The 13,324-nt window shown below is 34.3% G+C and overlaps 1 protein-coding gene across 8 annotated transcripts in view; it reads left to right on the forward strand.

Annotated features, from left to right (window-relative positions):
• Positions 1–13,324, forward strand: part of NEK1 (NIMA related kinase 1) — a 225,673-nt gene that overhangs the window by 122,701 nt on the left and 89,648 nt on the right. For 6 of the 8 annotated variants that reach the window (XM_030312772.1, XM_030312764.1, XM_030312765.1 and 3 more), the window contains 4 exons: positions 2,728–2,811; positions 3,240–3,323; positions 3,789–3,866; positions 4,439–4,534. In XM_030312772.1, the coding sequence (XP_030168632.1) occupies positions 2,728–2,811; positions 3,240–3,323; positions 3,789–3,866; positions 4,439–4,534 (342 nt within the window). The remainder of the gene's footprint in view (positions 1–2,727; positions 2,812–3,239; positions 3,324–3,788; positions 3,867–4,438; positions 4,535–13,324) is intronic. The other 2 variants (XM_030312766.1, XM_030312767.1) reach the window with 1 other exon arrangement.

Here is a 13,324-nt window from a genome sequence, read left to right on the forward strand (position 1 = left end):
TAATATTTCAAAGTAAAATGTTAAAAAAAATTGCTTCAAAGTAACTCAGGTTTTTTTACTTAAAGTTCTTAAATACCATGAAAGGAAGATAAGAGTCTATAGCAGTACTCAGTTCTCCACCCACTCTCCTGTAACTCTGTAGATATTTCATTCATCTTTTCAGAGTTCACTTCACATATTTTCCCAGCCCTGCCTATTTCTTGTTTTCTTTCACCTTCCTAGTCTCTTACTTATATCTCAAAAGCTCAAGTATCTGATAAGCTAATGCCAAGATTGCTTTGAAGAGGGGCAGTAGTCTTTTGTCAGACTGGAAGAGGAGAAAGAGCACATTCATATAATAATACTTTTTGTTCTAGTACATGCACAGAGTCGGCAGTATTATTATGTCTGAGCTTACAGCAAGTAATTTTGGTGAAGGTCAGCAATGGTAGGTGACATTGACAAATGTGTGAACTGACAGAATTTGGAGTCTACCATAGTCCATGTTCTTAACCATCAGAGTATACTGCCTGTCCACCATTACATTGAGACTGCCTGTCCTCCATTATATTGTATTATAATACAATGATGAGTACTGCTGCAGAAGGTATATATAAAAATGGCATGGCACGTCACACTTAATTGACTGGAAGAGGTATGAGCAAGGCTTTCCATGGGTGAGATGTTTGATTTGCATTTCGGAAGAGGAGTAGAGTTAGCCATTTTAAGAAGATGAGTGAAATCATGGCATAGTCTGCAAACCACAAATAGTTGTCGTGGCTAGAATGTAGGCTTTATGATTAGATCATGGCAGAGATGAGAATAGATATGGTAGGTCACAAACAGCCTTATTTGTTATGCATCAGAACAGAATGTGGATTATATTATGAAGATAATGGGAATCATTGAAAGATTTAGGTGGGCTTTGATGTGAAAGAGACTGTTAAAAAGGTTACTCTGCAGTGTAGCGAGTAGACTGGGGTATAGAATAGATTAAGAGGCATAATGATAAATTAGAAAGGTCTTGGAAATCCAGGAGTCAAGAGAAAAGAGCATGAGCTAAGGCAGAAACTAAGGGGATAATTAGAGAATTAGGATGAGGTAGATTGGTAATTTGACAGTCATTTGTATTTGGCAGAGAAGAGAAAGAAGTAATGATAACTCCCATCTCACTGACTTGGGTGGTTGACTGTGATCAGTAACTGAAATGGGAATAAGATCATATAGTAAAAAGAATGATGAGGTCAGGTTTGTAAATTGTTTGAAGTAGCTTTGCTACATAAAGAGTGGCGTTGTCCAGACGTCAGTTCAAGTAGTTCAAGAGAAGAGGGCTGCGACGTTGATTTAGATTCGGGAATTGGCAACATATGTTACAGCCTGGGAATGAGTAGAAAAGAAGACCAGAGAATGCGTCTTGACAAAATATTGACATTAGTGATGAGCCTAGGAAAAGAAAAGCCTGTGAAAAATAGTGAAGATTGATTGGAAGAACCCAAGAGAGAATGCTAATATAAATATGAAAGAGAAGAGAGATTTTTTTTTGTGTGTGTTATTTAGAGAACACTATTTGGTGGTGTATTATGAATATCATATAGTCAGTTAATAATGTTTTTAAGGATATTGAATATGAGGAGGGACTCAGAATATTAAAATTAATATGCTAATTAATATTAAGGTTAAATCAGAAAAACTATAGTAAGATTCAAGTGTTATAAAGATAAGATGCTTAAGTATTTGTACATATGCACAGAAATTTGGAAGGGAATAACAGACTTTAGGTGTTTCAGATGGTAGAACTGTGATTTATATTTTATAAGTTTTCTACAGCGAACATATATGTTTTTATGAGACAAAAAATACTTCTGTGGATTCAAACTAATTTCCAATGGAAATGTTAATTGCAAAATTTGCTCAAAAGAGTCCATTTGAAATGTTAACTAGGAAGTCAGTGGTAACCCTAGAAAATTTTCAGAGTCATGGTGGGATTGGAAACCAGATTGTAGTGTGTTAAAAAGTAAATAGGAAAAAAAAAACTAAGTAGGAAGCAGGAAAATAGAAGTCATGAATGGTCATGTATGTAGAAAGTATGCTTTCAGCAAGCTGATAAAAAGACATTAGATAGGGAAGTGAGACACTGAGGATTTTTTTTAAGGAAAAATCTTATAGCGTGGTTGTGTGCTGAAGGAAGAGAACATGGATAGTTTGGCAATCTGATACTTTTTTAAAGGATACTAATAATTTCTGATAAGAACATAATTCCATGTTTATGATAAACTATGTTTAAAAATGATGTCAGTTTGTGATTGAGTATAATCATTTGCAGTATAGTAATAGGACATTCCTGAGTATAGAGTTTGAGTTCAAATATTTAATATTATGTAAATACTATATATTTAGTATGTAAACAAATTTGTAGAAATGATTGGACTTTTACAGAACAAAACTTTGATTTGGGGTTTAGCTAACCTCCAAAGTAGTTTTAAAAACCTGATCACTTAAATGGCTAATAAAAACATACCTGATCTCTGTTTTGAATAATTATGTTTGGGGTTTAATTGATTCCTTCAATGTTGTCACTGAATGTATTGGTTAAATCGGTAGAGGAAAATGCCAGGGTTTATCTAAGTTTATCAGCTAGAAATGATCAGTATTTGCCAAAAGAAATAAAGTGGCACCTGGATATTCCTAGGTAAGATGCTGATGTAGCCTTAGTCATTCTTTAAACTTAGTACATTAAATGATGAACAGGGAATCCTGCAAAACCTGGCAGCTATGTATGGAGGCAGGTCCAGCTCTTCAAGAGGAGGGAAGCCAAGAAACAAAGAGGAAGAGGTATGCTTCCCGCATGTTCGCTACCTCCGTCACATAGCCATTTTTGAGTTTATTGCCTTCCTTTCTTGCATGGTTTAAATTCTTAACAATTATTTAAGGATTTTGTAGGTCTAGAGGGACCTGTTAATATAATTTGACTGACCTGCTGTGTCATAATTTTGTCCCATAACTGATATTCAGTATTCTGAGTTCAATTTCTTTTCTTTTGATAAAATTAAAAATTTATAATGTATTTCTTTTCAGAAATAAGTTGATCTAAATTAAACACTTGAAAGCTAATATTACATTTCCATTAACCAGATTTCAAAACTTTTATTTCTTGTATTCAGATTAACACTTTTCTTTAAATTACAAAAAAATTTTTAGCAATAAAAATGTTTATTTTTTTTTAAATTAAAATATTGTGTGTTCTTTTTCTCTCCTTGTAGGTTTATCTGGCAAGACTGAGACAAATAAGACTGCAGAATTTCAATGAGCGCCAGCAGATTAGAGCCAAACTTCGTGGTGAAAAGGCAGGTTGAAAAATAACTTTTTAAAAAGTAGTTGAATGGAAAAAAAAAAGTAATTGAATGACATTATAATCGAGGAAGATTAAAAATGCTATGACACTAACACAAAGTTTGATGAAGAGAGTGAAAGTCAAAGATCAGAAAACTATACATAGAGAAAAAATAAATTTTATATGTTGGATTTACAATCGATAAGACCATTTGTTCCAGAGGAATTCTGAGAGGAAAACATAGGTAGTACCCATGGACATTTTATATCATTCTATTTTTGTCTTTTTTTTTCCCATTCATTGTCCGTAAGAGTTGATAGTTGTAGAGAGTTCACTTGCAGCTGTGAGAGAAAATTAATAGTGTTGAACAATTTACCATATTATATTTTTAGTGTTAGTCTGTTCATATTATCTTCTGAGCTCTGCCCTCAATTCGAGGCTCTGTCCTAAGTGGTTTGCTTATCTACTTGCTTTGTAGAAAGAAGCTGATTGTTCTGAAGGACAAGATGGAAGTGAGGAGGCTGACGTGAGGCGTAAAAAAGTTGAAGCACTTAAGGTATAGACTAGAAATAAACAGATTTTCTTTGAGAAAATTGGAACCTGGGGTAGACAATTGTGTTAAATCTTGAATAGTTATTCTCTTGCCTTAATTTTACATTCCTATTTATCCCTCACTCTTTGGTTTCTGAAAAATAAGTGTCTTCTTCTCTTCATATCTTATATTTATGGAGAACAATTTGATTAAATCATAACATAAGTGTATGAAGCTATTACACAAGTAACCTTAAAAAGAATAAATGATAACCTTAAAAATGAAAAATATAATTGTCCATTTCTCTGAAGATAAATAAAGTCTGTACATAATAACCATAGTTTAAAACTTTTACATTTGTATTTCCATTAGAATGTGCCTGCATTTATTTTCATTGAGCTGCTGTGTGTTGAGCCCTGGTTTAGGTGCTGGGGATATAAAGTGAGCTTATATTTTTACTCTGGAAATTCTCCCTCCCACCAAACTTTTCTTTTTTGGCTAATAAGTATCTTTATAGACTTGGTGGGGGGAAACAAAAACAAAAACCTATGCCCTTCTTTCTGGTAATTAACTTTGTTGATTGGTTTTATTTTCAGGCCCAAGCAAGTGCACGTGCTGCTGTACTAAAAGAACAATTAGAACGAAAGAGAAAGGAAGCATATGAGAGAGAAAAGAAAGTATGGGAAGAGCATGTAAGATTTAACTCATATTCTTGATCCTACTCATGTTAATGTTCTTATATCTCCTACTGGATAGTATATCACCATTATAACTTGGTAATTCTATTTTTTCCCATTTTTTATTCTCATTCGTTCTCCCTCTCTTCTCTCCTCCCCCACTTTCCCTCACTATTGCGCTCTCTCTCATATTTATGGATGATCAGTATGGAAGTTATTTTGGGATTTGATTTGTGGTGAAAACCTAATTTACTTATTCATTTTAGTTTTTATTATTGCCAAGTACCTAATCAAAGACCCAGCATCATTTAATGGCTACACTTTCCTTCTGCCACTGATTTATAAAGCTACTTTTATATATTAATATAAATACCTATATATATTAAATTCTTATATATGCTAGAGAATGAATCTATAGTATACATGCATCAGGCTCTCTCTTCTGCTCCATTACTCTGCCTGCCAGTACCTCATTATATTAATAATTATGGATTTAGAATATATTTAAATTTCTGATAGAGTTCTTTCCTCATTTCCTTTTTACTCTTCTTTTTACAGTGTTTGCCTTAGTTACGTGCTCTCTTTTTCCTTACCAGACACATTTTTGGGTAATTTTTGTTCTTTTTTCTTTCTTTTTAAATTCTATTGGAATTTTTATCAATATTACATTTTTTTTAATTTTATTTTTAATTTTTTAAAATTTACATCCAAGTTAGTTAGCATATAGTGCAACAATGATTTCAGGAGTAGATTCCTTAGTGCCCCTTGCCCATTTAGCCCATCCCCCCTCCCACAATCCCTCCAGTAACCCTCAGTTTGTTCTCCATATTTATGAGTCTCTTCTGTTTTGTCCCCCTCTGTGTTTTTATATTATTTTTGTTTTCCTTCCCTTATGTTCATCTGTTTTGTCTCTTAAAGTCCTCATTTGAGTGAAGTCATATGATTTTTGTCTTTCTCTGAGTAATTTCACTTAGCATAATACCCTCCAGTTCCATCCACATAGTTGCAAATGGCAAGATTTCATTCTTTTTGATTGCCGAGTAATACTCTATTGTGTATGTATGTGTATATATGTGTATTTGATTGCCGAGTAATACTCTATTGTGTATGTATGTGTGTGTGTATATATATACACCACATCTTCTTTATCCATTCATCCATCGATGGACATTTGGGCTCTGTCCATACTTTGGCTGTTGTTGATAGTGCTGCTGTAAACATGGGCGTTCATGTGTCCCTTCGAAACAGCACACCTGTATCCCTTGGATAAATACCTAGTAGTGCAATTGCTGGGTCGTAGGGTAGTTCTATTTTTAGTTTTTTTGAGGAACCTCCATACTGTGTTCCAGAGTGGCTGCACCAGCTTGCATTCCCATTTATCAATATTACCTTAAACCTACAAATTAACTTATCCCGGGGCATCTACATTTACTCATTTTCTACATTTACTTCTTTTATATCTCTTACACGATTTTGATCATTTTAAGCTCAAACTTGTTACATTTCTTGTAAAGGTGATTTCTTGATAGTACATAATTGTAAATTTCTGTTTTACAGGTTTTTATTTTTTTTCTAACAATATTGCTGATATTTGGAGAAATCATTGGTTTTTGCTATAGAATGAGTTTACCTGTTCCACCAATTCTCAGTTAGTTTTCTGGGTTTTTAGTATGCAGCTGTGTCATTTGCAGGTAGTCATGATATATACATCATAACAATTATTCCTACATTTTATTATTTTTTTCATGTCTGTTTTTGAGAGAGAGAGAGAGGGACAAAGCACTCACATGTGCATGATTGGGGGAGGGGCAGAGAGAGAGGGAGACACAGAATTCAAAGCAGGCTCCACGCTCTGAGCTGTCAGTACAGATCCCAATGCCAGTCTCAAACTCACAAACCGCAAGATCATGACCTGAGCCAAAGTTGGATGCTTAACTGACTGAGCCATCCACGTGCCCCCTTACAGTTTATTGTATGCCATGCACATTATAAGCACTGCACATGTTTTGCTTTGCTTAATCTTTACAACTTTCTGAAGCAGATGTAGGAAGGATAAAACAATTAGATGAGGTCATAATTCCAGTAAGTATGGAACAGGGATTTGAACCTGGGTCCGCCCAGTGTTGAAGTCGTTATTCTTATGCACGACACCTTAATTTCCCCTGCTTTCTTTAAGTTGTACCTTATATTATTATTTACTTTAATTAAATTGGCCAGATCTTCTAGGACAACATTAAATAACAATGTGGATAATATTTTGTTCCTGTTTTTAATGGAAATAGTTTAATCCTTTCTCTGTTATGTGTGGAAAAATAATAAGGAATATAATTGTATCTCTAGGTTGTACAGTTTTTATCAGAAATGTGTTTTAAAAATCCACCAGTCAGGAAATCTTATCTTATTCCCCCTTTTTTTCCCTGACTATAGACATAGCCTGGACAAGGCTTGAGTGTGAAACAGTAACTGTGGTAATGTATTCCATCTTCCTCAAGAGTATCTAGTAATTATCTCCTGGACCATTGACAAAATTTACCTGGCTTTAGATTGCAGTGCTTTTTAAATGTTTTATGTCTGGTGTTCCTTAATTCCCTCTTTTCTTTCCTTTATTATAGATATAGAATTAATAGGGCAAGAGTATGAAATAATTACCATGCTAACTTATTGGCAGCCAAATTTGTCAGAAGTAGAAATAACTCATCTTCATAGTCAGAGCCAATGATTTCTTCTATTACCCAAATCTCTTTCAAGCTTACCCGCATCTGGAAAATAGTACGAGCCTACTTTTGGTGACATACATATATAACAATTGGGAACAATCTGCTTTTCTTCTCTTGGGTTTGTATCTTCAACACAAGGAACAGGGACGTTTCATCCTGTGCTGATTTGCACAGTAGGGCAGAGATTATATCAAGATGAATTGGTATGAAACTCCCTGTGTGTTCTTTTTTCAGTCAGCTTTCCTCATGATACACCTGCTGCTATCATCCTTGTGTTCAGCTACGATACCACAGTTGCAATTGGCCTTAAGAGTTTTTAGTTTAGTCTTTAATAGTCTATTCTAGCAGTCTACATAGCACCCGAAGGTGATTGGCATAGTAATATATCCATTAAATATGATAAGCTTATGCTTAGTGCAAATCAGCCTTATTTTTAAAATGTGATCCATTATGCAAAATTACATGGGGGCATCAGAGTATTTTATAATAGCAGTCTGCATGGCTTCGATTATGTGATTTCCCTTTAGTCTTAGAGATGAGTCAGCTACTCCATATCCACTGCTGTCAGTATGCATGCATAGGCCTATCTTGGCAGCAGGCTTATATAGCCACCTGCCACTGTTCCAACTATGTATAACCTTGTGTTTTTCCCCCAAGGTAAAGTGAATGGCTGTGTCTTAACTCGTTGTGATTGGCATGTGGGATATACAAGTAGTACATTTATCAATGGGAAATGTTTCTTTTTCTCCCAGTCATGTAGGGACTGCTCATTTTAGTGATTCAGAATATTATACTTCCAACAGCTCAAGTTAGTATATCTCAGAGAAAACATAGCATGAGCTTTGTAATTACATTTCTTTCCTGAAATCTGCTTTTGGTGGGCTGAAAACGGCCCACAAACACCTTTAAAATGTGGTCTTGGGGCATCTGGGTGGCTCAGTCAGTTAAGTGTCTGTTGATTTCAGCTCAGGTCATGATCTCATGTTTCGAGAGTTGAAGCCCTGCATCGGGCTCTGCACAGGCAGCACAGGGCCTGCTTGGGATTCTCTCTTTCCCTCTCCCTCTCTGCCCCTTTGCCACTCATTCTGTCTCTGTCTCAAAACAAGTAAATTTGAAAAAATTTCAATGTGGTCTTAAGTACATCTTGTGTAATGGTTTTCAAAAGCCCAGTTTCTCTTTATAGCATTATTTCTTAAATGTCCTGCTCATTCATCAAGGTCATAACCACTGTCCAAGAGTCAGTATAAATATTTGCTTGATCACTCAGCATCAGTGTATAAAATCTACCTATTGGTTGACTGTTTCATTTATTTCTTTGCCTTCTTATTCTCATTGGTGCTCGATACTTCATTGACGTCTCTGAATTACAGTCCTACAGTTGTAAATGGATCTGTTTTACCTTATTTTTTATCTAAATTATCATAGCAGCGTCCTCAATCTGCATATTTCTTAGCATCAATTCAGGCATCGTACCTGTGGAAGTCTGTTCTTTGATTAGGTAAGAGACTATAGTTTGCATATCATGTGTTCCTCCTGCTTTGCATTTCACTCTTTGTTGTGTATTTCATTTCTTTCATTGTCTCATTCTTTGGACCTGCCATATAGACCTATATGCCTTCTGGTGAACACACTTCCCATCTCTGCCTACCTCAGAATGTTGTTATTCTTAGTCTTGCCACACAATCTCATCCATTTAAATAGACACATCATGAGATCAATGTGGAATCATGCTCCCTGTTGGAAGTGTCCCAGACACTGAAACAGTGTTTCAGAGTGGTCTGCAGGATATGATTCAAAGAGAATCAGGATGCCTCTTAGGTTGAGAGCCCCTATTTCAAAGCTGCTCCTCTGATGACCTTCCTAGCATTAAGCTAACTTTCCCTAAGCAGAAGGAGCAGAAGTTTCACAGGTGGTAGTGGTAATGGTGGTAGAAGAGGCAGAGGGAGGGGAGCAGGGAGCATCTCTGGAAGCATGTTAGGTTTTATATGTTAACAAGTACATTTTACAAATTATGTCCAACAGTGATTCAGCTTTGAGCTCTACATTCTCATATAATGCTTTCATTACTAGGCAGCTGTATAATAGCATAGTTCTGTTTCCACAGATAACCAACTGGAGCCAGGTTTCTCTACTTCCAGAAGGCTGATTAGACCTCATAAACCCATCCAACACACTTTCAGTAGCATTCATATAAATGAAATACAGTCCCAGAAAACCCAAAGAGTCCTTGTTCTTTTAAGGCATGTAAACCAGTACAAATACCCAGTTTTTTCTCTGTATTTTGTTTTTTAATGGTAGATCTGTCTTAGACAGTTCTAAAGTGTACACAAATGACAGCTTTTATGATTCTATTAATGATAGAGAATACTAGTTTCTAGTATTGTACAACTTTGTATTTCCTCAGGTTCTTTCAGAAGTATTTTTATGGTGGCAGCATTAAACTGTGGTAGTGAGTCTGACTTTTGAGGTCCAATAGGCAAGCAACCCATTTTCATTTGGGGGAATTATTTTATTGTTTGCTGTTTCAGTAAGACTGTCAAACAAGGTATTCTGGCTTCTTCTAGCTGAAGGATAGGCAGGTCATCGAATGTAGATCAGTTGAATTATCTCCCAGAGCTTGAAGCTTGAGCAGAATATCACAGGATTTGAAGTTTACTTAATCCAGTAAGAGAACCTGATGAAACAATGAATTCATTTCTGCTACCTAGATCCATGCAGCTACTCTGGTTCCTGTTCTTTTTAGAGGGCTTCCCTTTGCTTTTATAATCTTACTTACCATTCTGTTCTCTTTTCTCCTTTCCCCTACCCACCTCCTCCTTTCCCCCAGAATTAGTTTCTGTTGCTTTCAACCAAAGAACCGTGATTCACCTTGTAAAATGCTAGCATGGTATCTGGCGAATAGTAACACAAATAAATGCATTGGGACATCTGTGGCTCATGACATTTCAGAATTATGTATGGAGGAATGTTCAAATATTGGTTTACTGAATGCATCGTTGTGTAGTGAGAAAAAAAAATGAGTCTGGGAATCCAAATACTTGGATTTTTAGTCTCAACTCTGCCAACGAATTTGCCTTCTTGGGGAGCTGACTTCTGTTTGTGGGCCTTTATTTCCTTATCTCCTAAATGAAAGGCATGATCTCTAATATTGTTCTATCTAAATTGCTTAGAAAAAGTCTTCATAATATAAGTACTTAAGTTCAGTTTAATCTCTAGAAAATGAGTTAAAGTTATTTTACCCAGTAATTATTTTAAAAGAAGTTCTAATTTAACATAATCTAGATGCAGTATGGGGACTTCATATATCTGTATTTGTTTATTGACTGTTACTCTTAATGTTTGTTTTATTTATTTTGAGAGAGAGTGCAAGCAGGGATGGGCAGAGAGAGAGAGAGAGAGAGAGAGAGAGAGAGAATCCCAAGCAGGCTCCATGTGGTCTGCGCACAGATCAGCATAGAGTCCAGTGCAGGGCTCGAACTCACCAAACGTGACATCATGACCTGAGCCAAAATTAAGAGTCAAATGCTTAACTGACTGAGCCACCTAGGCCTCCCTATTGAGTGTTACTCTAACTCCGGAGTGGTTAACATGTTATTCACAGTTAGAATTAGCATTATTAACTTCCTGAAATGTTAATTTAGTTTGATTGCATATATGTTGATGCGTTTTTCTAAAGTAAGACCAAATGTCTTTCATTGGATTATCAAAGTATCTTTGATCTAACAAATGGTAAAAATCACTGCCTTAATTATTCTGATTCTTCAGTATGTAAGACCCATTTTTAAAAATTTTGTCTTTGACACATTTCATTGTAAAAATTATAATAAAACATAGTACTTTAATATGAAGAATAATTTTCATGTGTGGTAATAAGGTTTTTTTCCCCCAAATAATACAGTATTGCCTTTTTCAGTCAACCATATAGACTCATATTGCGAGTGAAATATAAAAAAGATAGATTGAGTTTTTTAAGAGTAGCAGTGCATTTAATAATTAAAATTAAATGAAAAGTAGAATTAGGGAAATTCTGTCTTGGTGAGAGACTCTTTTTGAGTGTGAGGAATTCCTTTTTCATTGTGTTTAGCTCTTGTGTATTTCATTTCTGTTTATGTCTTTGTTCTTTTCTTTGGACCTGCCATACAGTTCTATATAGCTTCTTTAAGGGTGGAGACATACTTCCTCCTGGTGGCCACATTGGAATGTTCTTATTCTTAGACATTCCTATAAATAGAGTATAGCAATACTAGCTCAGAAAAATTATTCAGATAAAAATATATTTTTAGTTCTTCAAAGGTAAGATTTTGAGAACCTAAATGTAAATTTGATAAAATTTGACCATTTATTTTCAAGCTATATAGAATTATGTATGAAATTGCTCTATAGTCAAAATATGTATGTAGTCAGGCCTTTTAATATTTTCCTAACATATGTTAAATCCTTAAATCATTCAGCATATAGAGATGAAATAGTATTTGTATTTATATGTGTTTCAAGAATAGGTTAACAGTTTCATGTGTTTATAAACCTGGCCTCACTATTTGGTAAAATTTTGCTTTTGTCATTTGGTGGCACTGCTGATTAATTTTTTAGCAAAATTAAACAGATACAATTAGCAGATATAATAGAAGCAATTTTACAGTGATAGTTAAAAACATTTTTTGGAGATATAAGCAATGTAGAAAAGTCTTGAATTTATGAACTTAGTGAGAAAATGGCTAGGAAAAATAGCTCCTAAAGCAGTTTATTTTTTTAACTTCACAATGAAACTTTCAGCTCATTGTTCTATTTCTGTTGCAGTATTTTTTTAAGTTTGGATTTTGAAAAACTGTTTAGAATGAAATATATATACTACATGTAACTGGGTGATCAATTTTAACAAAATTGTTTGGATTTTTTTTTTAGGTTTTAATTTTTTATCTTATGTAAAACTTTGTTTTGTTTTCTTTTTAATTTTAGTGTTTATCATATTGGATCAACTTTCTGAATTAACTCAGTCTAGTGTTTTCTCTTTTAACAATTTAAAAATATGTTATTTTTTTTTAAATCTTGGGATCTGGTTCACATTGAAAGCCTTAACATCCAGGTTATAAAAAATATATCCATGATGTTTACTTACATAGAAGGCCCTGCTCCTGTTGTACTGATCAGTTAGTGGTGTGTGTTACCTGGGCTTATAATGACATCTCACTAGTTACTAGAATTACCTTTACATTTTTGTTAACTGATATAGTTTTGTTACTAAGTAATTGGATGAGTTAGTAGGGCAGTCTTTTTGTCTGTATTCTTTGGTTTAGATTTCATTATGTCTGGGTTTCTTTGTGTGTTTTTTATTTCAAGTTCTTATGATCTGTTTAGTTTAGTTGGCCCAGGGGAGAGGTTAGTATATATTTGGTTATGGAAAATAACCATTTACTGAAGGCTGGTGAAGATCATTATTATAAAGGTGCCAATAAGTTTGTCTTACACATTGAATCAGGTATCTTAGGTAATAGACTATATACCAGTCATTAACCATATATATGGCAGCCAGACACATTTTAATATAATACAAAACACATTTTTAATAGTAATATGTGTCATTCTCTTCATTAAAAATATATTCTCTTGATTAAAAGATGTGCTTACGTAGGTACAAAAATGAACAGCGTGAAGAGAATTTAGTAGAGATTTTCCATGTTTTAGCATAATCCCTACTGTACTGAATTTGATTATTTTTGGTCTCATACCAGTTTCACTCATAGCACTTTATCAGTAAACACTTTTGTCTCTGTTACTTTAGATTTCTCTTAAGGTTGAGATTAATACAGAAATATCTCTATTTCATATAAAAAATTTAAGAATATATTTAAGAACATTCACAATTTAAGAATAGAAAGTCAAGATAAAGGGGTTTCAATTCTCTTATGTGGCTTTTGCCATTCTTAACTAAAGATAAATCTGCTAAGTATTCCCTAGAGGTTGCAAAATTTTTCTTTGGCCACATGTCTACAGTTTTAGAGAGTTATGCCAGTACCCTGTTTAAATTGTATATGAATCATGTGTGTATGTGCATAAGCATTAAAAAAGTATAAAAAATGAAATACAGTAA

Source organism: Lynx canadensis, chromosome B1, assembly GCF_007474595.2.
Source record: "Lynx canadensis isolate LIC74 chromosome B1, mLynCan4.pri.v2, whole genome shotgun sequence".
In the NCBI taxonomy this organism is placed as follows: domain Eukaryota; kingdom Metazoa; phylum Chordata; class Mammalia; order Carnivora; family Felidae; genus Lynx; species Lynx canadensis.